This window comes from Acipenser ruthenus, chromosome 58, assembly GCF_902713425.1.
Source record: "Acipenser ruthenus chromosome 58, fAciRut3.2 maternal haplotype, whole genome shotgun sequence".
NCBI classification, from domain to species: domain Eukaryota; kingdom Metazoa; phylum Chordata; class Actinopteri; order Acipenseriformes; family Acipenseridae; genus Acipenser; species Acipenser ruthenus.
Genome location: NC_081246.1, coordinates 3,746,560 through 3,774,325, shown reverse-complemented (window position 1 = coordinate 3,774,325; position 27,766 = coordinate 3,746,560). Strand labels below are relative to the sequence as shown.

Genomic DNA, 27,766 nt, shown 5'->3' with positions numbered 1-27,766 from the left:
CTCCAAACGGTATCTGGAAAGTGAATATTCAGATTTAAATGAATATATTAACTCATGTGTTTGTATTACACATGACAGTGATACAAGGTATTAATAGCCATTTGTCACTTTATAAATGAACCGGCTATTCTAGAAAATGAACCAACATTTCCTTGGTCATTTTATGAACTGATATAATTAATGTAACTATTAACTGTGTCCTTATTTTAAATACATAAATGAATCTCATGTTTTCATATATCACCACAGACATTATTATTATTATTATTATTATTATTATTATTATTATTATTATTATTATTATATAATAATAATAATAATAATAATAATAATAATAATAATACTACACTAAACCATATAAAAATGCTCCTGTTTTCTTGGTTATACGGTAAACGGCCACAGCGCTACAGCTCCCATCATCCCTCCCATGCCCCACATCGCCACAGGGAATTGAGCCGCAGGCCGTCCAATCACCGGAGGGCTCCTCGGTTCGGAATGACCCCGCAGCCAATGGCAGGCGAGAGAGGGGGCGGGTTTTGTTTTCGCTTCGGTCCCTCACAATATTTTTACCCGAAGGAGAGAGTGAGGAGGCCATCGTAGCGGAATAAACGAGTAAGTTTTTGTTTGTTTTACATATAAATCAATTGTATTCCATTTGTCAACCGGTACAGAGACTTACATTTGATTAGTTGTACTGAAAACAATTTGCTTCGTGTAATAATATTTCAAGAAAGCTGGTCTTTTTTTTTCCGTGGTCGAAAATAATAAATGTATGACACACAAACACAAAGGGCGGGGAGGCCAGGGACATTACCGCGGCCCGCTGCCCCTAAAAAAAAAAAAATCTGCTCAATTAATATCAAACATTTAAACATTTTTAAAAACAAGCAACCGCTCGAGCCCTCCGCGCTGCGCGGGAGCGTTTGCGTTCGCGCGCGCCGCCGCCACGTAAACAAACAAGCCGTCCTTCTTGTTTCCGGTGTGAGGTTGCGCTCCGCTCCGCTGCAGACTCGACAGTCCTGAACACTGAACCGATGCGCTTCTGTGCGAGGATAATGTACGCGCTGTGCAAATACCAGCCATGCATTAGAAACATACAGAGAGAAACGCTGCCTGTGTGTTTATGACTCGCACTGTCAGTGCACGCCTCAGTCCTGCTCTAGGAAAGCATTTCCCACTAGTCTTTATCTGGAAGTGTGGATTTGTTGAATAAGTTGCTCTGTCAGTTTTCATGTTATTTCTCAGCTCTGTACTGTAGTGAAGCTTGGACCCTGGAAAGGAGGGTGTGCGCTGTGTATTATTGTGACTCTACAGCTGATGACTGCAATGGACTCAGCATGTTTATATTTTAATTATTTTGCAGGTGCTGTGTATTGAATTGGTGACGGCACATTTAATTGAGTCCAGTTGTAATATGGAAACAGCATGCTGCAGCTCCCATGCTCAGTGTTAGTGAAGTCCTGATCTGACAGCACGCTGCAGCTCCCATGCTAAGTGTTAGTGAAGTTCTGATCTGACAGCACGCTTCAGCTCCCATGCTCAGTGTTAGTGGAGTCCTGATCTGACAGCATGCTGCAGCTCCCATGCTCAGTGTTAGTGGAGTCCTGATCTGACAGCATGCTGCAGCTCCCATGCTTAGTGTTAGTGGAGTCCTGATCTGACAGCATGCTGCAGCTCCCATGCTCAGTGTTAGTGAAGTCCTGATCTGACAGCATGTAACACACACAGCTTTTATGATTACATGGTACAAGTTTAAATTGCAGTGAGTTTGTTCTGCTATTTACAATATTACACATTGTAATATATTTTATATATTTTCATTCACACATTTAGCGATTCCACATTTTTTTCTTTGCATTTGAAAATACTGTTAATAATTGTAATAATAATAACAATAACAATAACAAACACTAAAAATAATAATACAGTATAATACATTATAATAAAATTAATTCAGCTAAAATAAAAATGTGCACAGTTCTTGACAGCAAAAGTTATGAATCTGACCAAAAAAAAACAGTTCTCTAAATGCACATTCTTCTTGAAAACAAAGAGTTCTTTTATATTAGTAGTTTTTCCTTGCGGAACACTAAGCGGTCTCCATGTCCTGGTTTGAGTGCACTTCTCTGTGCTGTCTCTACATCTCCAGCAGTGGAGAACACTCTGTCAGCAGAGTCTGCTCTCTGGGATGCACACTAAGCGGTCTCCATGTCCTGGTTTGAGTGCGCTTCTCTGTGCTGTCCCTACATCTCCAGCAGTGAAGAACACTCTTGTCAGCAGAGTCTGCTCTCTGTGATGCACACTAAGCAGTCTCCATGTCCTGGTTTGAGTGCACTTCTCTGTGCTGTCCCTACATCTCCAGCAGTGGAGAACACTCTGTCAGCAGAGTCTGCTCTCTGGGATGCACACTAAGCGGTCTCCATGTCCTGGTTTGAGTGCACTTCTCTGTGCTGTCCCCATATCTCCAGCAGTGAAGAACACTCTTGTCAGCAGAGTCTGCTCTCTGGGATGCACACTAAGCGGTCTCCATGTCCTGGTTTGAGTGCACTTCTCTGTGCTGTCCCTACATCTCCAGCAGTGGAGAACACTCTGTCAGCAGAGTCTGCTCTCTGGGATGCACACTAAGCGGTCTCCATGTCCTGGTTTGAGTGCACTTCTCTGTGCTGTCCCCACATCTCCAGCAGTGGAGAACGCTCTGTCAGCAGAGTCTGCTCTCTGGGATGCACAGGTAACGCTTTGCTAGCACGCACACGTGCTCCACATAGTTCTGAATGATTTCATGTTTCTTGTGCAGGTTGTGTATATCGAGTTATCATACCTTAATTTGCTGAACAATCTGACTCAGTCTGTAACGGATTGGCAAGATGCGCTGATGGTGTTGTTTCAAATGGACACTCAGATTGGTTGTATTCCCTGTTTATTTGTTTGTTTAGCAGATGGCTTTATCCAAGGCAACTTACAGAGACTAGGGTGTGTGATCTATGCATCAGCTGCAGAGTCACTTACAATTACGTCTCACCTGAAAGACGGAGCACAAGGAGGTGAAGTGACTTGCTCACGGTCACACAATGAGTCAGTGGCTGAGGTTGGATTTCAACTGGGGACCTCCTGGTTACAAGCCCTTTTCTTTAACCACTGGACCACACAGCCTCCTTCCCTGAATACTTGATTGGATCCTCACACATTTTACACACAGCGTGACTCTTCTCAAGAGTCCACAGTGGATTTTATAAACCTTCTGGAGCAGGTTGAATTTCATCGTCACCCTCCATTATAAATTGATGAGATTATCAACATTAATAATCTGGAACCAACTCCCCAGTTATGTTGTTGAAGCTGACCCCCTGATTCATGCTTTAGTTTCAAGGATCTCTACATGATGCTGACAGGCAGAACTGTTCAGACAAATCTAATGTGGGAGTTTACATGAGAATGGAAGTTTACACACTTTATATTTCATGTTTATTGCATCTCTTGTCTGGTTAGTTCTTTGGGTGCTTACAAGCACCAATAACATGCAAATCTTTAACAAACATGGTAATGAATGGAGTCTAGAGTTGGTAAGGCATGTTCATAGAATTTAACAAAGAAATGGTAATAGATTGTATTTGATATTTTTTAGGACATTTGTTAAGAAGACAAAACTGGATTATCCTTGTGAAAGAGAAGATTCAGTGATGGAGCCTGTCCATATTAAAGAGGAGAGTCCTGTACTAGAATCAGTCCATATTAAAGAGGAGAGACCTGTACTAGAATCAGTACATATTAAAGAGGAGAGTCCTGAACTAGAATCAGTCCATATTAAAGAGGAGAGTCCTTTACTAGAATCAGTCCATATTAAAGAGGAGAGTCCTGTACTAGAATCAGTCCATATTAAAGAGGAGAGTCCTGTACTAGAATCAGTCCCTATTAAAGAGGAGAGTCCTGTACTAGAATCAGTCCATATTAAAGAGGAGAGTCCTGAACTAGAATCAGTCCATATTAAAGAGGAGAGTCCTGTACTAGAATCAGTCCATATTAAAGAGGAGAGTTCTGTACTAGAATCAGTCCATATTAAAGAGGAGAGTCCTGCACTAGAATCAGTCCATATTAAAGAGGAGAGTTCTGTACTAGAATCAGTCCATATTAAAGAGGAGAGTCCTGCACCAGAATCAGTCCATATTAAAAGGGTTATTCTCAATTCTAATCTCTTAAGCAGCTTGCAGGGCTCTCTGTCCTGTACAGAATGTGGAAAAAGTTTCAGTCAGTTACGAAACCTGAAACTTCACCAGCGAATCCACACTGGAGAGAAACGATATGTCTGTGCTGACTGTGGGAAGAGTTTCAGTCAGTCAGGCAACTTGAAAATGCACCAGCGAATCCACACAGGAGAGAAACCATATGTCTGTGCTGAGTGTGGGAAGAGTTTCAGGAGATTAGGAGATCTTAAAATCCACCAAGTAATTCACACAGGAGAGAAGGCACATGTCTGTGCTGACTGTGGGAAGAGTTTCAGGAGACTAAGAGATCTTAAAAGCCACCAGCAAATCCACACAGGAGAGAAACGACATGTGTGTGCTGAGTGTGGGAAGAGTTTTAGTGAGTCATGCAACTTGAAAACACACCATCGAATCCACACAGGAGATAAACCGTACCTGTGTAGTAAATGTGGGAAAAGTTTCAATCAGTTAGCCCATCTTCTAAAGCACAACTTAATCCACACAGGAGAGAAGCCATATCACTGTCTTGACTGTGGGAAGAGCTTTGGTCAGTCAGGCTATTTGAAAAAACACCAGCGAATTCACACTTGAGAGAAACCGTATGTCTGCGTTGACTGTGGGAAGCATTTCACAAAACCTGAAATTTCACCAGCGAATTCACCCAGGAGCGAATCCACATCACTGTAAAGACTGGGAAGAGTTTGAGATGGACATACAGCTTGAAAAGGCACCAGTGACTCCACACAGCAGATAAACATTATGCACTCACTGTGGGATGTCTTGTACATCTTCCTGTTCTATTAAAAGACGCAATTGCAAGTTGTGAAAGTTTAAGAGCATAAGAAAGTTTACAAACGAGAGGAGGCCCCATTCAGCCCATCTTGCTCGTTTGGTTGTTAGTAGCTTATTGATCCCAGAATCTCATCAAGCAGCTTCTTGAAGGATCCCAGGGTGTCAGCTTTAACAACATTACTAGGGAGTCGGTTCCAGACCCTCACAATTCTCTGTGTAAAAAAAAAAGTGCCTCCTATTTTCTGTTCTGAATGCCCCTTTATCTAATCTCCATTTGTGACCCCTGGTCCTTGTTTCTTTTTTCGGGTCGAAAAAGTCCCCTGGGTTGATCGACATTGTCAATACCTTTTAGATTTATATACAAAAGTTATAGAATTCAGTATAACCACGAATAGCAAAACAACAACAAAAAGTCTATAGAAAACAAATTATATGGTGATCATGAAAGGAGAGAGAGAGAGAGGGGAGAGAGGAGAGAGAGGAGAGGGGAGAGAGAGGAGAGAGAGGAGAGGGGAGAGAGAGGAGAGAGAGGAGAGGGGAGAGAGAGAGGGGAGAGAGAGGGGAGATAATGGGGTGATGATGTGGCCAACACTGTAAGCAAGCAAACAAACAAACAAATAAATTATTAAATATGTAAAACTGATGTAACGTCAAGTACAAGTGTGCTCTCGATCTTGTCCTCTTCCACTTCAACATACATGCTGGTGGGCACGTTTCCTGTGTATGCGTATTTGAACTGTATCATCAAAACTGGCATGGTTTTTGTTCCTAGTACCTAGCTAGGACTACACAAAGAAGGATAGGAAAATGATGTCACAAGTGGGTGGAGTTAGTAAACAGTGGATCCATTACTGGAGCCCGTAGAGCTCTTTCACAGCGCGCTCGCAATGCTTTTAACGTGTTCACGCTCGCCCTGGCAAAATGTTTCTTGACATAATCAAGCATTAATTCGCACAAATAACAGTCAGTCGCTTTATATTAACAATGTTTTGTATTGTCATTAAAAAAAATACCGGTATATCCTGGCGCTGCAACACAGCATCTCCGCAATGTATTCAGTACTGAGTGGGCTCCACAAATGGCGCCTGTTATTGAGTACCGAACTACACATTTTTAAACCTCCTCATCCACGAAAGGCACTAAAGACTACTTGGATGCAGTAACTTGCCAAATTTCAGTAATAACTGTCCAGCAGTTTTTTTTTTAGCTACAGGTGAATAATAAAAATACACACCAAACTTAGACAAAAAAAACACCAGTTATTTAAAAGTAGCTCAAAAACTACTGGACAGAATAACACAAAACCTGTGGGTCATTCCACGCCAGCTCAACCAGAAAAGGGACATTTCGTTGCCCGTCCGTCTCAGATTTTCCTAGAAAAATTCACCTGGGGTTTTTTTTTGACATGCTGAGTTCAGAAATGATAGCCATTTTTTTAAATGTCCCCTTCAACCTGTGACCTTTCAAAGGTCAACCTAAAGTGAGAAAGTGACCTTGAACAGAAAAATCACCCTGGGTGCAATTTAGATGCTACCATCATGTGTAGCACCTTTTTCTACTCGTATTGAACAGGGCTTTTCAGAAATAAATACTAGGAACACCCTACTCACTTCTGGCAAATTGCCAGACGAGGGGTAACTGATGGGTTTAATTCGATCTTCAGCCTAACCCTTTACCCTGTATGGGGATGTGGGTCCTACAATGTAAGCATTGCTGTAAGACCCTTAGGTACCAGTGTTCCAAATTCTGTGAAAAACATTTGGTTTCAAGTCCCACCACTGGTCATTAAACCCCTTTGAAATTTGAATTTCTGCTGTTTGTACAAAGTTCAGGCTGTAATAACTTGCGTGGGGGGACTCCAAAAAAATCACCCAAAGATATGTTTGGGTAGATGTTGATGAGATCTACAAGCATCAAGCACAATATGATGGGATCCGGGGATTTGGGATTTTTGGCAGATTTTTGAAGTTGCATTTGTCATGCATTCAGGCATTGCTTATGGCCACTTTGCTGAGGCTAAAGTGCCACATAGTTCTATCCAAACTGGCTATTTCTTCAACTTTGCATTCTCTGAGGATTGATCTAGAGGAAAAAGTAACAGTATGTGCTTCCACTGGCACTAGCTTGGAGCTGAGGGGTTATGAACTTGCATGGGACTTGGAACTTCTTTGTTACGATGACCTAATTCAGCTTCACCGCTCTGTGTTTGATTGTGTGTTTCTGGTCATATCAGTTTATTTAATACTGAACACAAGTCTGATCTAAGTTATAGAGATTGAGAATCACAATAGTGGTGTGGAGTGATCTCTGTTTCTGTCGTTGCATGTAGAGACCTTTCAGATTCATGCTTTAGTTTCAAGGAGCTCTACATGATGCTGACAGGCAGAACTGTTTAAACAAATCTAATGTGGGGGTTTACATGGGAATGGAAGTTTACACACTTTATATTCATGTTTATTGCATCTCTTGCCTGGTTAGTTCTGTGGGTGCTTACAACCACCAATAAGTATACATGCAAATCTTTCACAGCACTAAAAATAAACCATTATAAAATCTGTCAACCTTTTCAACAATAACCTTTGTCTTGTGTGAAAGAAATGCTGTCATTTTCTAAGCAGTATTCCTGAGGATCTTATGCTTGAGTGGTTACATGTGTGGGTGTTTTTTATACATGTTTGAATATTTCTCTGTTTAGAACTGTCTTTGATTCTGTGATTTTGGTCCAACTCTCCTTCATCTCACTCAACAGATTGTGTTTTATGTTGTTTTTTTGTTAGGGTGTTAGTTCAGAAGACAAAACTGGATTATCCTTGTGAAAGAGAAGATTCAACGATGGAGCCTGTCCATATTAAAAAGGAGAGTCCTGTACTAGAATCAGTCCATATTAAAGAGGAGAGTCCTGTACTAGAATCAGTCCATATTAAAGAGGAGAGTCCTGTACTGGAATCAGTCCATATTAAAAAGGTTATTCTCAATTCTAAACCCTTAAGCAGCTTGCAGGGCTCTCTTCCCTGTCCTGGATGTGGGGAGAGTTTTAATCCTGAAGGAAACCTTGAAACATCTCCTGGAAAGACTCTGCATCGCTGTGCTGGATGTGTGAAGACTTTCAGGGAGTCAGGAATTCTGAATGGACAGCAGCAAACAGGCACTGGAAAGACTCCATATAACTGTCATGAATGCGGGGCAGATTTCAGACACCACAGCACCGTGAAACACCACTTGCGAGTTCTGAAGGTACAGCTGGGTTATCCTTGTGAAAGGCAGGATTCAGAGATGGAGCCTGTCCACATTAAAGAGGAGCTTCCTGAACTAGACCCTGTCCATGTTAAAGAGGAGGGTAACCATTTTAAAACAAGCAGCTTGCAGGGCTCTCTGTCCTGTACAGAATGTGGAAAGAGTTTCAGACAGTTAAAAAACCTGAAACTTCACCAGTTAATCCACACTGGAGAGAAACGACATGTCTGTGCTGACTGTGGGAAGAGTTTCAGTCAGTTAGGCAACTTGAAAAGACACCAGCGAATCCACACAGGAGAGAAACTGTATCTGTGTAGTAAATGTGGGAAAAGTTTCAATCAGTTAGCACATCTTAAAAACCACAAGCGAATTCACATAGGAGATAAACGACATGTCTGTGCTGACTGTGGGAAGAGTTTCAGTGATTCAAGCAACTTGAAAAGACACCAGCGAATTCACACAGGACATAAACCATATCTGTGTAGTAAATGTGGGAACAGTTTCAATCAGTTAGCACATCTTAAAAAGCACCAGTTAATCCACACAGGAGAGAAGCCATATCACTGTGCTGACTGTGGGAAGAGCTTCAGACAGTCAACCTGTTTGAAAAAACACCAGCGAATTCACACTGGAGAGAAACCGTATGACTGTGATGACTGTGGGAAGAGTTTCAGAGATTTCCAAAACCTGAAATCTCACCAGCGAATCCACACTGGAGAGAAACCACATGTCTGTGCTGACTGTGGGAAGAGTTTCAGTCAGTTAAGAAATTTGAAATACCACCAGTTAATTCACACAGGAGAGAATTTACATCACTGTAATGACTGTGGGAAGAGTTTCGGATGGCTATACAGCTTGAAAAGGCATCAGCTATGCCACTCAGCAGAGAAACCTCGTCACTGCCATCACTGTGGGAAGTCTTTTATGGCCTCTGGTTCTGTTAAAAGACACAAATGCAAGTTGTGAAAGTTTAGGCAGAATGTGAGAGTGTGTTCATTCACCCGCACTCAGAAATTCCAGTCTTTTTCAACAGCAGCTTAATATAAAAACTGTGAGAACTCTGGTGAATGTCTACGGATGATACAGATTCATCGATATTAAACACAGTGCTCTGAAGCCGTTACATTATAAAGTACATTCTTAGTATGCAATCCATTGAATATACAGACGCCTCGGAGCATTGTGTGATACGAGGTGAAGCCGAGTGCCTCCAACCCCTGAGAAGTCTGTATATTCAACGTATACGCCGTGGGAGAAAGTCATAGTTGTAATTGAATGTACTTTATAAAATGACATTTCAAATCTTAAACTATGAGGCTTAAGATGCTGTGATGTTAATTAAGTGTGTCTTCCCCCAACCTTCTCCCATAACACTCGAGATCTGCTTCAAAGGACTGGATATTAGTAACAGAGGGTCGTAAAGATTTAAATTGGTTTTAGTTTAGCTTACCTGCTGTTTCTTCATGGCTGACTAATCTGTTAATTAAGAATGCCTGTTTGAAAGCCAATGTGCAATGTTCTTCCTATAAAGGGTTGAGAAGTGCGACACCTGGTGGATACGAGGTGCCATGACTTTCAATCCATAAAATGAATTGTTACCATGAAACATGGAATGTTTAAGTGAATAGAAATTCCTAATCTCTTTATTCTAAAAGTTAATTGATAAACAGACCTTCACGAGGGTGTAATATTAACTTGTGGAACAATCTCAGGGTTTTAGATTTACTGAAACTATCAGATTGAAACGTAACAAATAAGTAAAAACCTAACTGATTTAAACTGGTTTTAGAAGCATTTTAACAAATCTTGCAGATGCAAGTTTAAATATATTTTCCTAATATATTGAAATGTTGATGCAGTTTAAAGTGTGTTTTAATTAAGTTAAAGTGTAAAAAATTATTAGTTTTACTTTAATTATTTTATAACGTGTTTAATATGCTTGTAACGGTAATTTAGTTCGGAGAATGAAACTGACATGTTTATCCTTCTGTGATCAATATAACTAGCTAGCACAAAATGAAGTTTTGTTCTGTAGATGTTTCGAATCTTGTTATCTCTCTTTCTCTCTCCATGGAGGAGGGTGACTCACTGTATTAATGACGCACATTGCTTGTGTAAAATGAAGCGTCATGCAAACTTTGTAAGCCAATGAAAGGGCTGATTTCGGTCAGGGATTAGCTTCCTGTTTTACCAGGAAGTGATTGAATCACCAAAGTAAACTCCTCTTTAATCTTGAACTCTTGGATTTGGACTCATCCTGAAGAAGACTCCTCGCCGCTACATCCTGCAACTCTACATGTTACAAAGAAGACCAACTGCATTCCAACAAGGACCACGTCTCCAGAATAAGTGTTACGATTCAAAGACTTTAAAATTCAAGTAAAATACGCTAAGATTAAAAATACAAACAATTCTACTCTGAACAATTGAAAGAAGATAAGACTTTAACTGAACTGGTGCTATTGTGTGCATTTGAAAACAATGTGAATGTCTGAACCATTTAAACATTGATTGAGTTTATCTACAAGTTCTGAAGTAACTCTAGAATACAACTTCATACTAAATGCAATTGAAGCTGCTTCCCAACTGAACGTGTTGAAACAAAAGTGCCGTCTTCATTCGAACCCACACAACAGACGCTGCTTCACCCCGTCACTGTGTGTAATGTGCGTGAATCCTGCGTGTGCTTGTACGGAAACATACAGAAGACAGCGTGCTCATGAAAACATGTGTTTCCATGTTTGATTCCTGCTTGTGTGTATACTTATAATTCTGATACCATGATTTACAACTTCTATATTCTTACTTTTGTGAGTCTTAATAAACTTAATCATTTTTATGTGTTGAGTTTCTTTTTGCCTGTTATGAGTACTACAGTAAGCATTCACTACTGATTTGAGATCCTTAAACATATATATAGTTAAGGTTGAGTAGGCAGTTTAATGTTAAACCCCAGATTTCTGTACTTCACTAACTTTGACCCCATTCAATGGATTTGCACAAAATTTGGATGTGTGGTCCCTTTGGTTAAATCTCTGGACTCTTGACCGGAGGGTCGTGGTTTCAGTCCCAAGTGGGGGATACTGCTGCTGTACCCTTGAGCAAGGTACTTTACCTAGATTGCTCCAGTAAAAACCCAACTGTATAAATGGGTAATTGTATGTTAAAATAATGTGATATCTTGTGGCAATTGTAAGTCACCCTGGATAAGGGCGTCTGCTAAGAAATAAATAATAATAATCATCTCGATGTGGGTCATTTCGTTTTGCTCGGATATGCGGATTCCGAGATCCAGATAGTGTCATTCTCCGGCTCCAGAACAGTTTGGAATTTTTGTTTGACAATTTTAGGGTACAAGGGGGCTGTCCCAGAATAGTGTAATCTTCGTAGTTTGTGATTATGATGTCACCCAACATAGCCGCCATACCACACAACCCATCAGCTTCTTATGAACACCAGTTAATCTTGGACCATCCCTCAACAAGTACACCCAGTACACCCAGTTTCAGTTCAGTTTCACAAAACATGCTTTACAGCTGAATCCATTTTCAATGACACAATGCAACCTTGGGGTTTTTGCTACTGTTTTCTTACAAATGGTGATATGTTCAGCACTTCTGTATTTAAAACTTGCGTCTCATTAACCTGACCCAATGTTTGAGGCTGGTTGGAACAGTAAAGTAAGATTGTTCATCATTCTCAACTTCAAAAGGGCTTGATTGATCTTTGTTTGTTACTGTAGTTCTCTCAGATCACAGATCGCTGGAGAAGTCGTCGATGATTTTGGGTGTAAAACTTTACTAAATCATGTCAGAACTGCAGAAGAGTCTGTAAGGATTGTGGAAGCAGCTATAATCATTTTATTACTCATCCTAAGCCATGTTATTGATGATACTTGACAACAGTGAGTAAAGTCAATTCAAACATATTTATTACACTTGCATTATACAAAGATTGGCATTCAAAGATAATCAGACATGCGGTAATACAGTTATTGCAATTACACCTCTAGACACGGCATGTCATTTAGTTTAATATACAGTTACAAGATAAGTTCACGATATCTACTTGAACTGGAGGTTTTCTTTCAGGACAGGAGTGATGGATGTCCTCGTGAGTCTCCCGGATAGCCCAACAATCTCTTTACTTCAGAGAGTATTTATATTAAACACAAAACACTACGTTTTACTCGACGGTAAGAGCTGACAATTCCGAAAAAGACAGGAGATTGTCAGGTGGTGTCGCCACTGCGCCCCTACCTGACCCATGCTCTGACAAGGCTTTCCAGCACACACTGCTTCACTGGTACAGTAGGTGGGTTCACTTCACACTACATGTGTCGTCACCAGTCAGGTGAGGTGAGGTGAGGTCTAAAACCAGAACAGCCATGGTTGTTTTCATGTTGTCATAGAATTATATGTGAATTGGAAACGCTAATTAGAACAGTTGGAATTTTAACACATATGGAGAGAGACAAGTAATTTATTGTGAACTCCCCCACCCCCCACCCCCAACACCCTCCGCACCCCCCCCCCAACACCCTCCGCACCCCCAACACCCTCCGCACCCCCCAGCATCCCACCCCCAACACCCTCCGCACCCCCCAACACCCTCCGCACCCCCCCCAACACCCTCCGCACCCCCAACACCCTCCGCACCCCCCACCATCCCACCCCCAACACCCTCCGCACCCCCCCAACACCCTCCGCACCCCCCACCATCCCACCCCCAACACCCTCCGCACCCCCCAGCACCCTCCACACCCCCAACACCCTCCGCACCTCCCAACACCCTCCGCACCCCAACACCCTCCGCACCCCCCCAACACCCTCCACACCCCAACACCCTCCGCACCCCCCAGCACCCTCCACACCCCAACACCCTCCGCACCCCCCACCCCCAACACCCTCCGCACCCCCCACCACACCCCCCACACCCCCCCTCCGCACCCCCCACCATCACCCTCCGCACCCCCCACCCCCAACACCCTGCGCACCCCCCACCCCCAACACCCTCCGCACCCCCCACCGCACCCCCCCACCGCACCCCCAACACCCTCCGCACCCCCACCGCACCCCCCACACCCTCCGCACCCCCCACCACCCCACCCCCCAACACCCTCCGCACCCCCCAGCACCCTCCACACCCCAACACCCAACACCCTCCGCACCCCCCACCATCCCACCACCAACACCCTCCGCACCCCCCACCATCCCAACACCCTCCGCACCCCCCAACACCCTCCGCACCCCCCACCGCACCCCCAACACCCTCCGCACCCCCCACCATCAACACCCTCCGCACCCCCCAACACCCCCCACACCCCTCCTCCGCACCCCCCACCCCCAACACCCTCCGCACCCCCCACACCCCTCCTCCGCACCCCCCACCCCCAACACCCTCCGCACCCCCCACACCCCTCCTCCGCACCCCCCACCCCCAACACCCTCCGCACCCCCCACCATCCCACCACCAACACCCTCCGCACCCCCCCAACACCCTCCGCACCCCCCTCCACACCCCCCTACACACAGAAATCACCTGTATTTGTCCATGGTGTGGAACCTTTCAAAACAGTCACCTGGGTGTAACCCTGGCTTCCTTGAGCAGGTTTTGCAGAACCACACAGTCTCTCTCCTCCCCCCTTTTTTCTTTCTGTCACTGCACACTGTGCAGTCTTTGGTGCTCTTCGATTCCTTTTTGGCGAGGAAATGTGTCTTTCCATTCAGTCTGTCTTCTCTGTCTACGGATGACGGACGACCGCGTTTTCTCGAGCCAGTGTTGCGAACATTTCCCACCAGTTGTACCAGTAAGGCTTTCCTGAAGGTTTTATGGCGGACCGGTAACTGTCCAGATTCTACCTTCATCAAATTGAACAGGATAGCACTGTTCACAATGGCTACTTCCAGTAGCCAAAAGAACATCTTCCTCCACCACTTCACAGACTTTCTCGAGAAAGCGTAGCTGGCACAGTAGTGATCCGCCCGGTCCACTGCACCCATCTTGCTGGTGTAATCACAGATCACTGAAGGCTTCTCCAGCTCTTCAATTGCTCCTCTCTTGATGGTGCGTTGTACCTTCTCACAGTCGCTGCCATGGAAGGTGCTCAACATGAGCACTAGCCGTTTGTCCTTCCATCCCAGCACCATGACCTTGTTGTCCTTGCTGAATGAGACTGGCTCGTTTGTTTTCAGTTTGAGACCTTGCTTCACGGGTGCTGGCAATCCTCTTCTGTTGGCCATTATTGTTCCAGTAAGGTGGATTTTTATTTTGAGCAGCTCCATGGCCAGGTCGTACCCCGTGTAAAATCTGTCTGTAAACAAATGAAAGCCGTGTCCGTTTGTTGTCCTCAGCAATGTTTTACACAGGTGAAGGACAATCCTTGATGAGAACTGCATGTCAGGTCTTGGCAGGGAGTCTGTCGTTGGGCTGCCAAAGTAAGGAACAATAGCAGAGACATAACCCGTTTCACAGTCAGCTAAAACAAACACACGCATCCCCCACTTGGTAGGCTTCTGAGGATTGTAGCACTTGAAGATAATTCTTCCTTTGAAGCCAACGGTGCTCTCATCAATGCAAATGTCTCTACCTGGGATAAACAGCTCGCGGCATTTTGAGTCTATGTAGCTGACCACATTCCTGACCTTTTGTCCTCTGCTAACAAAAGCAGTCTGAGGCACCTGGGTGGGGGGAGGGCAAAGGTGCAGCATCCAAAATATCTGCAAGAAACGCGATCTCTTGAACACATCTTTGAAAAACGGCATTCTGTCGGGCCATTCCCCAGAGAAGTATTCTTTTATGTCCGTTTTTACGTTCAGTCCCATGTTCAGCACGACACCAAAAAACGCCTTCATCTCAGGTAACGTAACAGGTTTCCAGGAGTTCCAAATAGAGTTGTGACACCGCGGTCCTGTTAGTTTTACACTCGCATGTCTGTTGGTTTCATTTACAATTTCAGTGCACAGAGCGTCTGTGAAAAACAGCTGAAAAAACTCCAGTTCGGTTCTCAAAGTCGTACTCCCTTGAAATCCCTTATTTCTCACAGTAAATGGGAGTTTTGTGAAAGCATCCGCGCTTACAGGTGCTTGTTTCCATCCCTCCTCCGGCTGTGTGTCTGGTTCGTGGTCACATTTCTCGGATTCCTCAGAGTCCTCATTAAGCAAAAAATTTACTGCCTCCTCGTCGCTGGATTGATCAAAATCATCATCCAAACCGCTTTCGTCTGGACTTTCTGCCTCATCCATCATCTGTGCAAGTTCTTCAGGCTGCAGTGACTCTCTCTGCCTGCTCTGTGCCAGTTTTTCTCTGTGCGTCTCAGTCTCTGTCTGTTCAATTCGGCTTTCCTCAGTTTGTAAATGGTCTATTTGGTTGTTTCCGCCTTCTCTCTGATCAGAGACGATTAGGGAATTAGTTGTCTTGGTTTTTTTCTGCCTTTTTCGGCAATGTCGGACAGGGTCCGACAACGGACTGGAAAGAGATTTTTGCGATGTCGGACCAGATCCGAAACAGGACCGCAAAAGGTCGAATACAGGACTCTTCTCTTCAAGGTGGACAGGTCCCAGCACTGTGACTTCTTCTTTGGCGAGGACAGGTTCCAGTTCAGGAGTCTCCTCTTTAATGTGAGAAGATGCCATTTCTGATTCTTCTCTTCTACCAAGACGTACCAGTGTCATACCAGTACCTAAAAAAAAACCAGAAGACATCTTTTTAATTTTACATATGATGCATTACACACCTTATAAAAACGTGCCCCCGAATGCCTGCTATTGACCACAAAGCACATTTTTTCATAACTTGTCTCAGCATTCTAACCTGGAGTGCACATTACAACATGGCATCTAATACAGGAGGTACCAACGGGTACCTGCACTCCTTAAAATCTAAAAGGAAAAAGAAAATAAAGAGATGACGAGCCTGAGAAAGCTATAGATAGAGCTGGAGAAACTGCAAACATGCTGCTAAAGAATGCGGCTACAAGCCTTATGAAGAACAGCCCTGAAAGAAAAGAGCATGGAATTATCATGGATTCTCAGATAGAAGGGAGACCCTGATAGAAGTGGCTGAGGCATGGAGACCCCAGACAGGACCTGTTGGAGTCACCTGTGGAGTCCCAGTGTGAACCTTCATCCTCAGCTGCTACATCACCAAATCAAGGAGTAAAAATAGCAGTTTTATGTCAAAATTACTGCCAAGCAATTCTGCATCTGTTTTACAAACTGATACACTGCCATGTGGATTACTTCAATTTCAATCTCCATCTGCAGATGTGCAACATCTTTGATGTGACAAGGAAACAGAACAGGATCCTACTGTATGATAAGCGCACAGCTGGCAAAGATGGGAATGCAGTTTGCTCACTGTGGTGGTTTTATCACTGCAATTTTCTCAAGCAGCTACTTGCGCAAAACATTGACTTTCCAACAACAGTGATTAAAATAATACATTTGATTTCTTAGCAGACGCCCTTATCCAGGGCGACTTACAATTGTTACAAGATATCACATTATTTTTACATACAATTCCCCATTTATACAGTTGGGTTTTTACTGGAGCAATCTAGGTAAAGTACCTTGCTCAAGGGTACAGCAGCACCTGGGATTGAACCCACGACCCTCCGGTCAACAGTCCAGAGCCCTAACCACTACTCCACACTGCTGCCCACACTGTTGTCCAACTGTGTTTTGGACAACACAAGAGCCAGACCACATTGATGCTGGACTGCCTGCTGAGTCTGATTCTGTAGAAGAGGGAAGGAAACTTGACCTACGACCAGGACACAGCCACATGAAACCGGATCAGGTGACCAGCGCATGCAGGAAAGCCTTCAATCTGAAAAACCTGGATATTCTAAGAGCAGTACTTTTAAATAGCCTAGAATTTAGAATAGAACACATAACATAATCAAGTCTATTACAATCTACATTATAAGTGAAGTATATAAAATTAGTTCTTTGCTGTCATTCTTTCTGTATCCCTTGCCAACCTCCCATGTTTTAAGTAAAAATGATTGATAGAAAATGAATTTCATTGCCCCTGGTCTGCTTCATCTCAATATCAGGAGATGTGTGCTGATAGTGAAATACACGCCATGCGACTCCATGTTCAATTAAGAACAGAACGTCAAGCTGTTTCTTTTACACAGCACAGTTAGCACTACGATGAAGGCAATTCATTCAGAAAACTGGTAGAATTGTTTTTGGTGTGCCACCAGCACAAATTGTTATTTAGTAGATTTACTATTTAGAGAGAATACATTAATTGTGTCAAACAATACTGCATATATTAATTATAGAAGATTATTTGAATGTATTTGATGTTGGGTCTGGTCGGTCCAGTAAGGTTTCACAGTAAACCAGGAGTGAATTGCTACAGGCCCCACTTAGAGCACCACAGGAATTCTGTCAGATCAGCATACGTTTCTGTTAACCTGTACTTACTTAACAATATACTCTTTAAATCCTACAGTGTCATGTATTTGTTAAGTTTCCCAATCTTGTATTTCTAAACAATACATTCTCAGATTCTCATAAGTTTACTGTGCAACGCTGCATTTAAAGTTTCCATCTCCAGTTTCAAATGCTATTGTTTATAGCTGCATAGGATTGTTAGTGTAGGCTCGTTTGTGAAGTTAAATGATGATCAATTGCCTGATTAATGAAGATGAAATTCAGTTACAGTAATAAAGGTATCTGTTCTAAGATATGGATTTTAATAAGGACGCAGGCACAGTATGAAGAGCCTACACCAGACACTCACGAGAGAGCCAGGGCACTGCCACAGGACACAAGACTCAACCTATTATTATTATTATTATTATTATTATTAGTTTATTTAGCAGACGCCTTTATCCAAGGCGACTTACAGAGACTAGGGTGTGTGAACTATGCATCAGCTGCAGAGTCACTTACAACTACGTCTCACCCGAAAGACGGAGCACAAGGAGGTTAAGTGACTTGCTCAGGGTCACACAGTGAGTCAGTGGCTGAGGTGGGATTTGAACCCGGGAGCGCCTGGTTACAAGCCCTTTTCTTTAACCACTGGACCACACAGCCTCGCCAGGAAAGCACAGGACACAAGACTCAGCACAGTCAGGACAGCACAGGACACAAGACTCAGCACAGCCAGGACAGCACAGGACACAAGACTCAGCACAGCCAGGACAGCACAGGACACAAGACTCAACACAGCCAGGACAGCACAGGACACAAGACTCAGCACAGCCAGGAAAGCACAGGACACAAGACTCAGCACAGCCAGGACAGCACAGGACACAAGACTCACTGACCTGTGCTGTCCTGTGCTGTCCTTGGGACAGCGCTCTGCTAGAAAGGTACAGTTCAAACTACATGCATAATATCAGTTGCTGAACAATACTGGACTGATGTATGCTGTTTTAGCATTGAGATTATTATGATAATGATGTTTTAGGCAGGGATTTCCACATTGTGTGTTTCACTGACAGTGAAGGTTAGGTGGTACAGTATTAACAAGATGCAACGCGTGATGCTGTCACTGAATAAAAAATAAAAAGACGGTTTTCATAAACTCGTGTCTATCTTATATAGATTACATTCCAAAGTACTGTAATGTGTTTGGAATAAGTATTTCAGTAACACCCCTCTATGTTAAACTTGCTTTTAGGCTTGTTGTGTTTATTTTCTCCTGGCGCTACCAAGGCGTAATTACCCTTCGTATTCAATCATTGTGCTCAAGCTTTTACTGAACAGCAATGATATTAAAATGATCAAAGGATTCGATTTTGTGTGCCCAATTAATCAATTGCTATTTGGAGGCTTAATTGACAGCCCTACCTCTCTCAGTGACGCTAGAAGGTGGGGTTTCCTCCTGCAGGATCCGCTCATTGGCCTGGTCACACCCCAGCTCAGTCACTTCCTCCTTGATCTCAACAGTCCTGTCTGCAGAAATAACCCATCGCATAGGAAGCTCTGGGCTGATGTGAGCTGCTTCCATCTCAGAAACTTCCTTTGAGTGAGGCTGATCCGTTCTCACTGAAGAAAAGGAGACAAGACTGTTAGTTTGCATAAACAATGTTGTTTTTTTGAATTTTCACAGAACTCACAACTTTAGTAAACTATATTATGTATTAATCCAATAGTATTTAAAATCACACATCAAGCCTTATTTGAAATGTTCTTGATATCTGCTGCACCTTTGTAATATGAATTCCTCTGTGTCCTGCAACAGACTGAAGCATCTTTCAAAAGGCATGCAAGGCTACTCCACCCCTAAATCACGGAGATTCTTCTATTAACGTTTGTTACATCAGATAAACCTTTAATATCAGACACATGTCTACATGCATGAGAAGTTATTATGGAACACATCGACGGGGTTGAATCACCCTCATTAACGTTGGGTTACGCGTGTCACCCTGGATCCCTGAAAGAGAAGACAACCCCCAACATACTTTTGGGAGATCCTGCCGCAGGTCGGGGACTTACTGAGCGTTTTAAAGTCGAATGAAACCTGCCGAATCACGTTATCATAACATATTGAATTACATACCGCGTCGCATTTTTACATATACTTAAACAAAAACTGACCAAAAAATGAAACACATTTACATTTCAAACTCTGACATGAAATACTGTACTACGATTACAGAATAACAGATCTAAATTATGTTAATATAGTTTTGTTTTTTTTGTCTCAATCCTAAAATTATCGGTGATGCAAAACGTTTAGATATAACCCTTCATAAATCTACTTCGGATTTTGTTTGTTGAAATTTAAAATTACGTTTGAATCCCACCTTCCTACACAACCCCTACCTGCGGTACACCCGCATCAGAAAGATCTCCTGTAACTATACATGTAATTCAAATCGTGAAGTTGTGTTTTCAGATAACGTTTTGAAATCGACTGTACTGTACTATGAAAAAAAAAGACATGAATTAAACTACGACACGTTTTGTTTACCTCTCTCTCTCTCTCTCTCTCTCTCTCGGCGTAAAGTTGTTTTTGTTTCTTTCTTTAGTCGATCTGGAGACTTCTGTTTCTCATCTAAACCGTCACTTTAAATAAAACCATTCAGATATAAACAAGAAAGAAAACAAAAGTCCAAACTGTTAATAAATTAAGCACAACACAATGGCCCACACTCTCAAAAGAACGAGCAGCAGTTTGGAAAAACAAAGCCAATGATTGAACACGTGAAGCGCAAACCAGAGAGACGAAACCGGCGCCATTCCGGATCCACGGAAGGACATTTCGTGATAAAAACACAGCGCGGTCGGAGCCAACATGGCGGACTCCGGCATCCAGTTTCATACCCGCCTCTTCTCATCGCGATCCCGCCTTTGCCTCGAAGCTCAGCCAATCAGATTCGCATGCTGGGTTTAAAGGGGTTTCTTCATCCAATAATACGCGACGGTTCCATCCAGGCACGCCCACTGCCAGTGACGCTTCATTTCATTACAGGAAATAGAAGCGTTTGTTTTGTTTATGCTGGAGAGAGAGCTGCAGTCTTTGCTGATTTTAAAGCATTAATTTGTATAACCTGCTGTTTATGTATTTAGTTTGGGTAAAACTGCTTCTTAAGTATTTATATATTTTCAAAAAAGTAATTCTGAAACACAGGGTCTTTTACTGAGAAAACGAGCGAGCTTTAATTTCTATCAGAACTCTGCAGGATTCTGAATCACAAAAGTTACTCCTTGCAAAGTAAGACCAGTTTAAAACTGAAACCAGTGAAGATGGAGGTCAGTGTCTCCGTGTCGTTCTTTCAAGACGAGCTCGCCTCTACCATCGAGCACGCAGTGAAAGCGGCTGTAGACACCGTCTTGTGCCAAATCACAAAAGTTGTCGGCGGCAAATTCACTGAATTCCGAATGGAAATGGCTGGAAAGGAGAAAGAGAATGAAAGTCTGAAGCTGAGATTGGAAATATCAGAGAGCGAGTTGAAAGCAGTGCGGGAATGCATGAACGCTGCAGATGCAGACATTAAACAACCTCTCAGAAACATGAACCCCGACTGCAATGAACAAGACTTTCAGAGGAGCGAGAACCAGGGGTTATTTCAAGGTAAGGTTGATCTTTTTGATGGTATTGCTTGGTCATTGGAACTCTTTCAATATCTTTTTAGTCAATTGTATTGGTGAGATCTTGACTAGAATGTATCTTAATACACCTTTAAAGTGTTTATTATGAGTGTTGTTGCTAACACTAATTCCAGTCTAACACATACAAAGAATACTTTGATACAATCCCTGATTCGAGGCAGATACCACAGAAGGTTGAGAGGAGTTGTGTGTTTTATTAAACAACACAAACCTATAAAACATGGAAATGTGGCTGGGGGTGAAATGTTCTTTTATGTTTTTAAATTAAAAAAATGTATTTCAGTTTCAATTTGAGGCATTGATCACCCCTCTGCCACAAATACTTTACAAGCAGTGTTGGATCCAGCCTCATTCCCAGCTCAGGATAATGTCACTGGGTGCACTATATCTGTTTAAAAATAAACAAAAATATTACAAAAAGCACCTCTTCAGAAATTGTTCCTCCGGAATGACCCAATGACATCTCAGAAGATTTCTGACAAGGGGCTAGTAAGAGTTTACTTTTGTATAATTTTGTTTCACACAGATCCCAAAGAGAGCTGTGCTACACCTGAATCTCAAGCGCAGGAGGGTCCAAGGATAGAAGCAGTTTACACACAAGAGGAGTCCTTTGATCAGGAGTGGTGTGCAAGTCTAAAGCAGGTTACAGGGCTGACATGTGTTAAAGATGAAGAGGTCCCTCGACTGGAATGTGTTCCTATTAAAGAAGAATTCATAGAACAGGAATGTGTCCCCATCGCAGAGGAAGTTCCTACTGAAAATAATGTCTGTACACTTGAGGAGAACAACCAGCTGGGATCCAGCCTGTGTGATGATTGTCCACCTGAATGTGAACTGGGATTTAGAGGTAATTATACAAAACAAGAAACATTGAGCTGCCATTAATCTTGCAGAAACTGGTTATTAAACTGTAGAAGTGTGCTGAAGATTCACATTTTTGGTAATTCCAGCTCAATTTATCCTAACCACTATGCCAATGGCTTGCAAGTTGCAACATAACTGTCCTTGCTACTGTGACCCTGCTAGATGTGCATCCACTATCATGCATGTTTTGAATGCTGTTAGATCTTTGCCTTTCCTTGTTTCTGGTAGACTGTTTGCAGTTGTGCTGCTCCCACAGCTTTATAGTGGTGCTGGGATCACATGACTCATCAATGGGTGATGCCAAATCCAGTCTGGTTGCTAAGTGTCACCAGAAGAAACATTTCAATACAGCACTTGCATATAAACCTGATCTTATACTTTCATTCCTCAAAGCGATATTAAGAGAGGTGGAAATCAGTGACTGGTACATGTGAGTGATATTAACCGGAGTGTGTTAATAATCAAAGGGATATTCTCAAGCACTTGTCCTTATTGACACCCATTATATTCAGCTTGGCAAATTTCAATGTGATGATAATAAAAGGAGGCTGGTATTAACAGGAGTGATATTAAGCAGGTTTGACTGTATTCTCATCAGAGTTCACTCTAGGAGTTGGTCGTGGTTATGAGGGGAAGCCCTGCAGAAGAGTGAATGTGTAAGAATGCTGTACAATAACCTTGGTCTCTCTTCTCTCTTCTTTTCTCTAGCTGCTAAAGGGAATCACACAGGAGGGACTACGTTTCCCTGTGCTGACTGTGGGAAGACTTGCAGCTTTTTATCACAGCTGAAAAGACACCAGCTTATTCACACAGGAGAGAAACCGTATCACTGCAGTGAGTGTGGGAGGAGTTTCACGCAGTTACAAAATCTTAAACAACACCAGCGCGTTCACACAGGAGAGAAACCTTATCACTGCACTGAGTGTCGGAAGAGTTTCACGCTGTTACAAAACCTTAAAACACACATGCGGATTCACACAGGAGAGAAACCTTATCACTGCTCTGAGTGTGGGAAGAGATTCACGTATTTAAGTTCGTTGAAAATCCACCAGCAGACTCACAGAAAAGAGAAATCTTATCAATGTAGCGAATGTCTGAAGAGTTTCCGTCACTTAACAAACCTTAGAAGACACCAAAAAATTCACACTAGAGTTCTGTCAGTTACTGGGTCTTGAAGAACACAAGAGAATTCACAGAATTTCAGTGACTTGAGGCGACCTGAACACCAAAAGTACATTTGACTAAAATACAGAAATATTTACTGAAAACAAAGGAATAAACTTGATAAATAGTGTTACTCCTAATCACTTCAGATCAAAAACTCACACTGACCGATGGAACATATGAACTAATACATCTTGTTTGGATCGTTCATCATCTTGTAGACTATTCGGATTTTGTTATGTCGCATTAATAAGATTGTAATTGTGTCTGCAAGATTCTACTTTTGTCTCATGCACTGCTGAGCCTCTTAGTTTGAAAATTAGGATTATTATAAATCCCCATTAGTCTCCAGCTCTTTCAAGTCAATGCTAAGCTTTGACCAATCCTTAATTTCATACCTCAAATATAGTTGTGTTTTTGACAACCTCTGAATGCAATGTAACACCCCGATATACAGTTTTACAATGAAAATTGAACAACTGAGTTTAATCTGTAACCTGAGATTGAATGTCACCCTTTTAGAATTTTAATTTAAATAATTTAATTTAGTTTTAAGGGTTTTATTTTAGATCACAGCTAGTGGACACACAAAGGGACACTGTCTTAAAGTGTACAACTCGCTGGACAAATCGTCTTCACAGTCTGCTTTACAAAAACCATTTTAAAGAAAAACTTCAAAATCTGAAATATTCCCTTCTTATGTTGAGCTTTCCTGGTATGAAATGAATCCAAAATAAACAGCAAAGGCTGTGCTGCACTGTAGCTGTTCTGAGGATGTGTTGCCTGTTCCCTTCATGCTTTCTCATTAAAATGCTTCAAGAGAAACTAAAAAATAACCAGATTAATAAATATAACAAGGCTCTGAAATGAGTGTGGTGTTGAAATATATTTCTAGATTTATAGTTATGGGGTAATGGGGATTCTCCAGGTGTAACTGTTTGCCAGTCCATGTTGGAGCCTGGCAGGTTCCATATGCGTGCTTCTGTTTGTCTTGTTGATCTACAATCAGTGCGATTTGATGGGGGAGGTGACAGAGAACGAATGAATCCTAGTTGACAATCTCCCTCCCGACCTGTGGGGGCGCTGTGTAACAGGAACAGAGCGCCTCGTACTAGATGGTTTGACAATTCATTCCAGGGTCAGTCGGAAGCCAGCCATCCAGGAATGGGGCGGAGTCACAATGCCTGAAGTCATCGCCCTAAAGCGATACGCGATGTGTCAGTCATGGATTGGAGGAGACGTGACTGGACTAGCTATCGCAGGGGGGCGTGACTCGGGGTATAACTGGGGATGTGACGATGTAACCTGTTCCTTTGATGTGGTTATGAGAATGACCGAGAAAGGAAACGGACTGCGAAAAGTGTATCGTGAGAGTTAAGTGTTTTGTTTGTTTGTGGAAACTAACTGTCTGTGTTTGTCACTGTTAGACGGCTAACACGAACCGGGAGCTGTCGCTACAGGCCAGCATGGAGCCCGGACTACACTGCACGACTGTCACTGTAATTGCCTTGCACCGCACCTAAACTCGAAGCGATCGTGTCTGTGTTGTGTGTTGTTCTTTGTATTATTATTATTTCACTGAACCCCGTGGTTTATACGCTGGCAATACACATTGTTGTGTAGAGCCAGCATTGCTATTTAAGAGTCTCAAGCACAAAAGAAAGAAAATAAAGAACTGTTTTGAACCTTGAACTTTGTGTCTGTCGTTGTTGGAGCACCTGAGCACTGCACATTTTAATCAAACGTGAAAGCAGGCGCTGAGGCGGTTTGTGAACCAAGAGCAGAAACATTGGGCATCGCTTCTTCCCTGCCTTTTTGCAGTGAGAGAGGTGCCGCAGAGATCGACAGGGTTCTCCCCCTTTGAGCTCTTGTACGGCCGACAGCCTCGCGGCATCCTCGATCTGTTGAGAGAGGGGCGGGAGGAGCACAAAGGCTCATCCAAAAATGTAGTGAAGCATGTGCCCCTACTGCAAAAAGGAGGTAGGGAAGACTTGATGCCCAATGTTTTTGCTCTTGAGTTACAAAACGCCTCAGCATCTGCTTCAAGGTCTGATCAAATCATTCCACCAAACCGTCTGTCTGTGGATGATAAACAGATGTCTAGATGGGACGTATTTTATATTTTATACACTTGCTGTAACGTTTTAGACAAAAAGTTGGTTCCATGATCAGTCAAGATCTCCTTGGGGATCCCTACTCTAGCCATTATCTGCACTAACTCTGTGGCTATCGCAGCTGCACTAGTGGACCTCAATGGAACTGCTTCCGGGTATCACATTGCATAATCTACCACTACTAATATATGCGTATACCCAGAGTCAGAAGGTAGCAAAGGGTCCACTATGTCCATTGCAATGCGTTCTAAAGGAGTGGAAATAATCGACAGTGCAACCAAAGGGGCGGGGCGCACTCGACCCGGCGCTACTCGCTGGCAGTCTGGGCATGTGGCTACATGTTTCGACACATATTTCACATATTTACAGCCTGATCTTAAAAACAATCCACTTTCATGTGTACAATAGATCCAGTTTATACTATTTGAGAAAGAAACACTGTTTCCATGTAAATTAGGGCATCAATAGTATTGGCATATAGTGACATGGTGTTGCCACAAGCAGGTTCCAAAAAAGGGGTGGGAATTATTGATGGGGAATGTAAACGAACTGGACTGTCAACAGCTTTCAGGTGAAGTACAGTGAAGAAGCCAAACTAAAATAAATGACTCCCTAACGCAGTGTATTCCTCAAGCTCTCTTCCCTCTTTCAATAAAGCCCCCCTCTATAGATCTGCATTCCAGTTTCACTCACCTCTCTCAGTGATGCTAGAAGGTGGCGTTTCCTCCTGCAGGATCCGCTCATTGGCCTGGTCACACCCCAGCTCAGTCACTTCCTCCTTGATCTCAACAGTCCTGTCTGCAGAAACAACCCATCGAATAGGAAGCTCTGGGCTGATGTGAGCTGCTTCCATCTCAGAAACTTCCTTTGAGTGAAGCTGATCCGTTCTCACTGAAGAAAAGGAGACAAGACTTTTAGTTTGTCATTTCAGACTGCATATAAAGTCCTTTTATTTTAATTTCCACAGCACTCACACTTTAGAAAACTATATTATGTATTAATCCAATAGTATTTAAAATCACACATCAAGCCTTATTTGAAAGGTTCTTGATATCTGCTGCACCTTTGTAATATGAATTCCTCTGTGACCTGCAACAGACTGAAGCATCTTTCAAAAGGCATGCAAGGCTACTCCACCCCTAAAACACGGAGATTCTTCTATTAACGTTTGTTACATTAGATAAACCTTTAATATCAGACACATATCTACATGCATGAGAAGTTACTATGGAACACATCAATGGGTTTGAATAGCCCAAGCTAACCCTACAGCTATGGCCAAAAGTTTAGCATCACCCTATAGAATGAACTACGTTTAAAGTCTAATGAAACCTGCTGAGCAATGTTACGCTAAGATACTGAATTGCATTCAATTTGTACATTTCCATATACCTAACGAAAAATTCTAATACTGTACTGCGATTACGTGTAGACTTTCGCGATACCCTTTAGCAGTTTCTTTGATTACATGATGTTAAATAAAAGATCTAAATTACGTTCATATTATTATGTCTCAATGTTAAAATTCTAGGCGATGCAAAACTGTTAAACTTATTCTTTTATTCGCTATTTCTAACTCCAATCAGACAAAAATCCACACGGGGTGAAAGTCGACAACAAACTAAATATTTTGGCACTTTCTTTTTTTTTTTTCTAAGGCATATTTAGTTCTTTAAAAAGGTGTTTTACAACGTCGTTTTTTTTCAGGAGTTACTATCTTTGTAGGGACATTTTCTCAAAATTTGTCTGTACATTATTATTATTATTATTATTATTATTATTATTATTATTATTATTATTATTATTATTATTATTATTTATTTCTTAGCAGACGCCCTTATCCAGGGCGACTTACAATCGTCAGCAAATACATTTCAAGAATCACAGTACAAGTAATAATACAATTAAGAGCAAGATAAATACAATGACTTTGGTTCAAGCAAGTACAAGTGTGACAAAATACGATTCAATAATACAGCAGATAACAGTGTCAGTGATAGTTACATCAGGATATGATTAAATACAAAATACTACAGATTAAACACTTGGCAGATTACAGTACTCTGAAGTACAGGAGTACATGCAGTAAAATAGGGGGCAGATAAGAGCAAGTAAAGCGCATTTAAATGAAGGGTGATAGTGTCCCAGGGGAAAAACAGAGGAGTTCTACAGGTGCTGTCTGAAGAGGTGAGTCTTGAGGAGGCGCTGGAATGTGGTCAGGGACTGGGCAGTCCTGACATCTATTCCTGACCCCCCACACACACATAATTTAATGCAATGTAAAATAATAATAATAATAATAATGTCATAGCCTTAA

The 27,766-nt window shown here is 42.4% G+C and overlaps 3 protein-coding genes and 1 pseudogene across 6 annotated transcripts in view; 3 read left to right on the top strand and 1 right to left on the bottom strand.

The window, feature by feature from the left end:
- Positions 1–523: 523 nt before the first annotated feature.
- On the top strand, positions 524–11,064 carry LOC117407733 (zinc finger protein OZF-like). Its single transcript, XM_059018052.1, has 2 exons — positions 524–612; positions 7,769–11,064. The coding sequence occupies exon 2, from the start codon at positions 7,824–7,826 to the stop codon at positions 9,189–9,191; it is 1,368 nt and encodes a 455-aa protein (XP_058874035.1). The 5' UTR covers positions 524–612; positions 7,769–7,823; the 3' UTR covers positions 9,192–11,064.
- On the top strand, positions 530–5,397 carry LOC131724946 (zinc finger protein 879-like; annotated as a pseudogene).
- A 2,688-nt stretch (positions 11,065–13,752) lies between the features above and the next one.
- Positions 13,753–27,766, bottom strand: part of LOC117407634 (piggyBac transposable element-derived protein 4-like) — a 60,269-nt gene continuing 46,255 nt past the window's right edge. Inside the window, exons 1-3 of one of the 3 annotated variants that reach the window (XM_059017953.1) lie at positions 20,166–20,414; positions 19,037–19,234; positions 13,753–15,906 (exon numbers count right to left, since the gene is read on the bottom strand). In XM_059017953.1, the coding sequence (XP_058873936.1) occupies positions 13,763–15,906; positions 19,037–19,196 (2,304 nt within the window). In that variant the 5' untranslated portion in view covers positions 19,197–19,234; positions 20,166–20,414 and the 3' untranslated portion in view covers positions 13,753–13,762. Of the gene's footprint in view, positions 15,907–19,036; positions 19,235–20,165; positions 20,415–26,142; positions 26,341–27,766 lie in introns of those variants that run through there. The other 2 variants (XM_059017952.1, XM_059017954.1) reach the window with 2 other exon arrangements.
- On the top strand, positions 20,485–25,011 carry LOC131724952 (zinc finger protein 583-like). Of its 2 annotated transcripts, XM_059018104.1 has the most exons (4): positions 20,485–21,269; positions 21,834–22,154; positions 22,880–23,005; positions 24,763–25,011. In XM_059018104.1, exons 1-4 carry the CDS (start codon positions 20,942–20,944, stop codon positions 24,768–24,770), a joined length of 783 nt encoding a protein of 260 aa, XP_058874087.1. In that variant the 5' UTR covers positions 20,485–20,941; the 3' UTR covers positions 24,771–25,011. The 2 variants fall into 2 exon arrangements, with proteins under 2 accessions (XP_058874087.1, XP_058874086.1); XM_059018103.1 differs by having other exon boundaries at positions 20,651–21,269; positions 22,880–25,005.

What these genes read in the sequence shown, in the direction of transcription:
- LOC117407733 (XM_059018052.1), top strand. Translation starts at nt 7,824, where the DNA reads ATGGAGCCTGTCCATATTAAAAAGGAGAGTCCTGTACTAGAATCAGTC.
- LOC131724952 (XM_059018103.1), top strand. Translation starts at nt 20,942, where the DNA reads ATGGAGGTCAGTGTCTCCGTGTCGTTCTTTCAAGACGAGCTCGCCTCT. An exon ending in GAACCAGGGGTTATTTCAAG is followed by an intron (nt 21,270 to 21,833) that starts GTAAGGTTGATC and finishes TGTTTCACACAG; the next exon opens with ATCCCAAAGAGAGCTGTGCT. An exon ending in ATGTGAACTGGGATTTAGAG is followed by an intron (nt 22,155 to 22,879) that starts GTAATTATACAA and finishes TCTTTTCTCTAG; the next exon opens with CTGCTAAAGGGAATCACACA.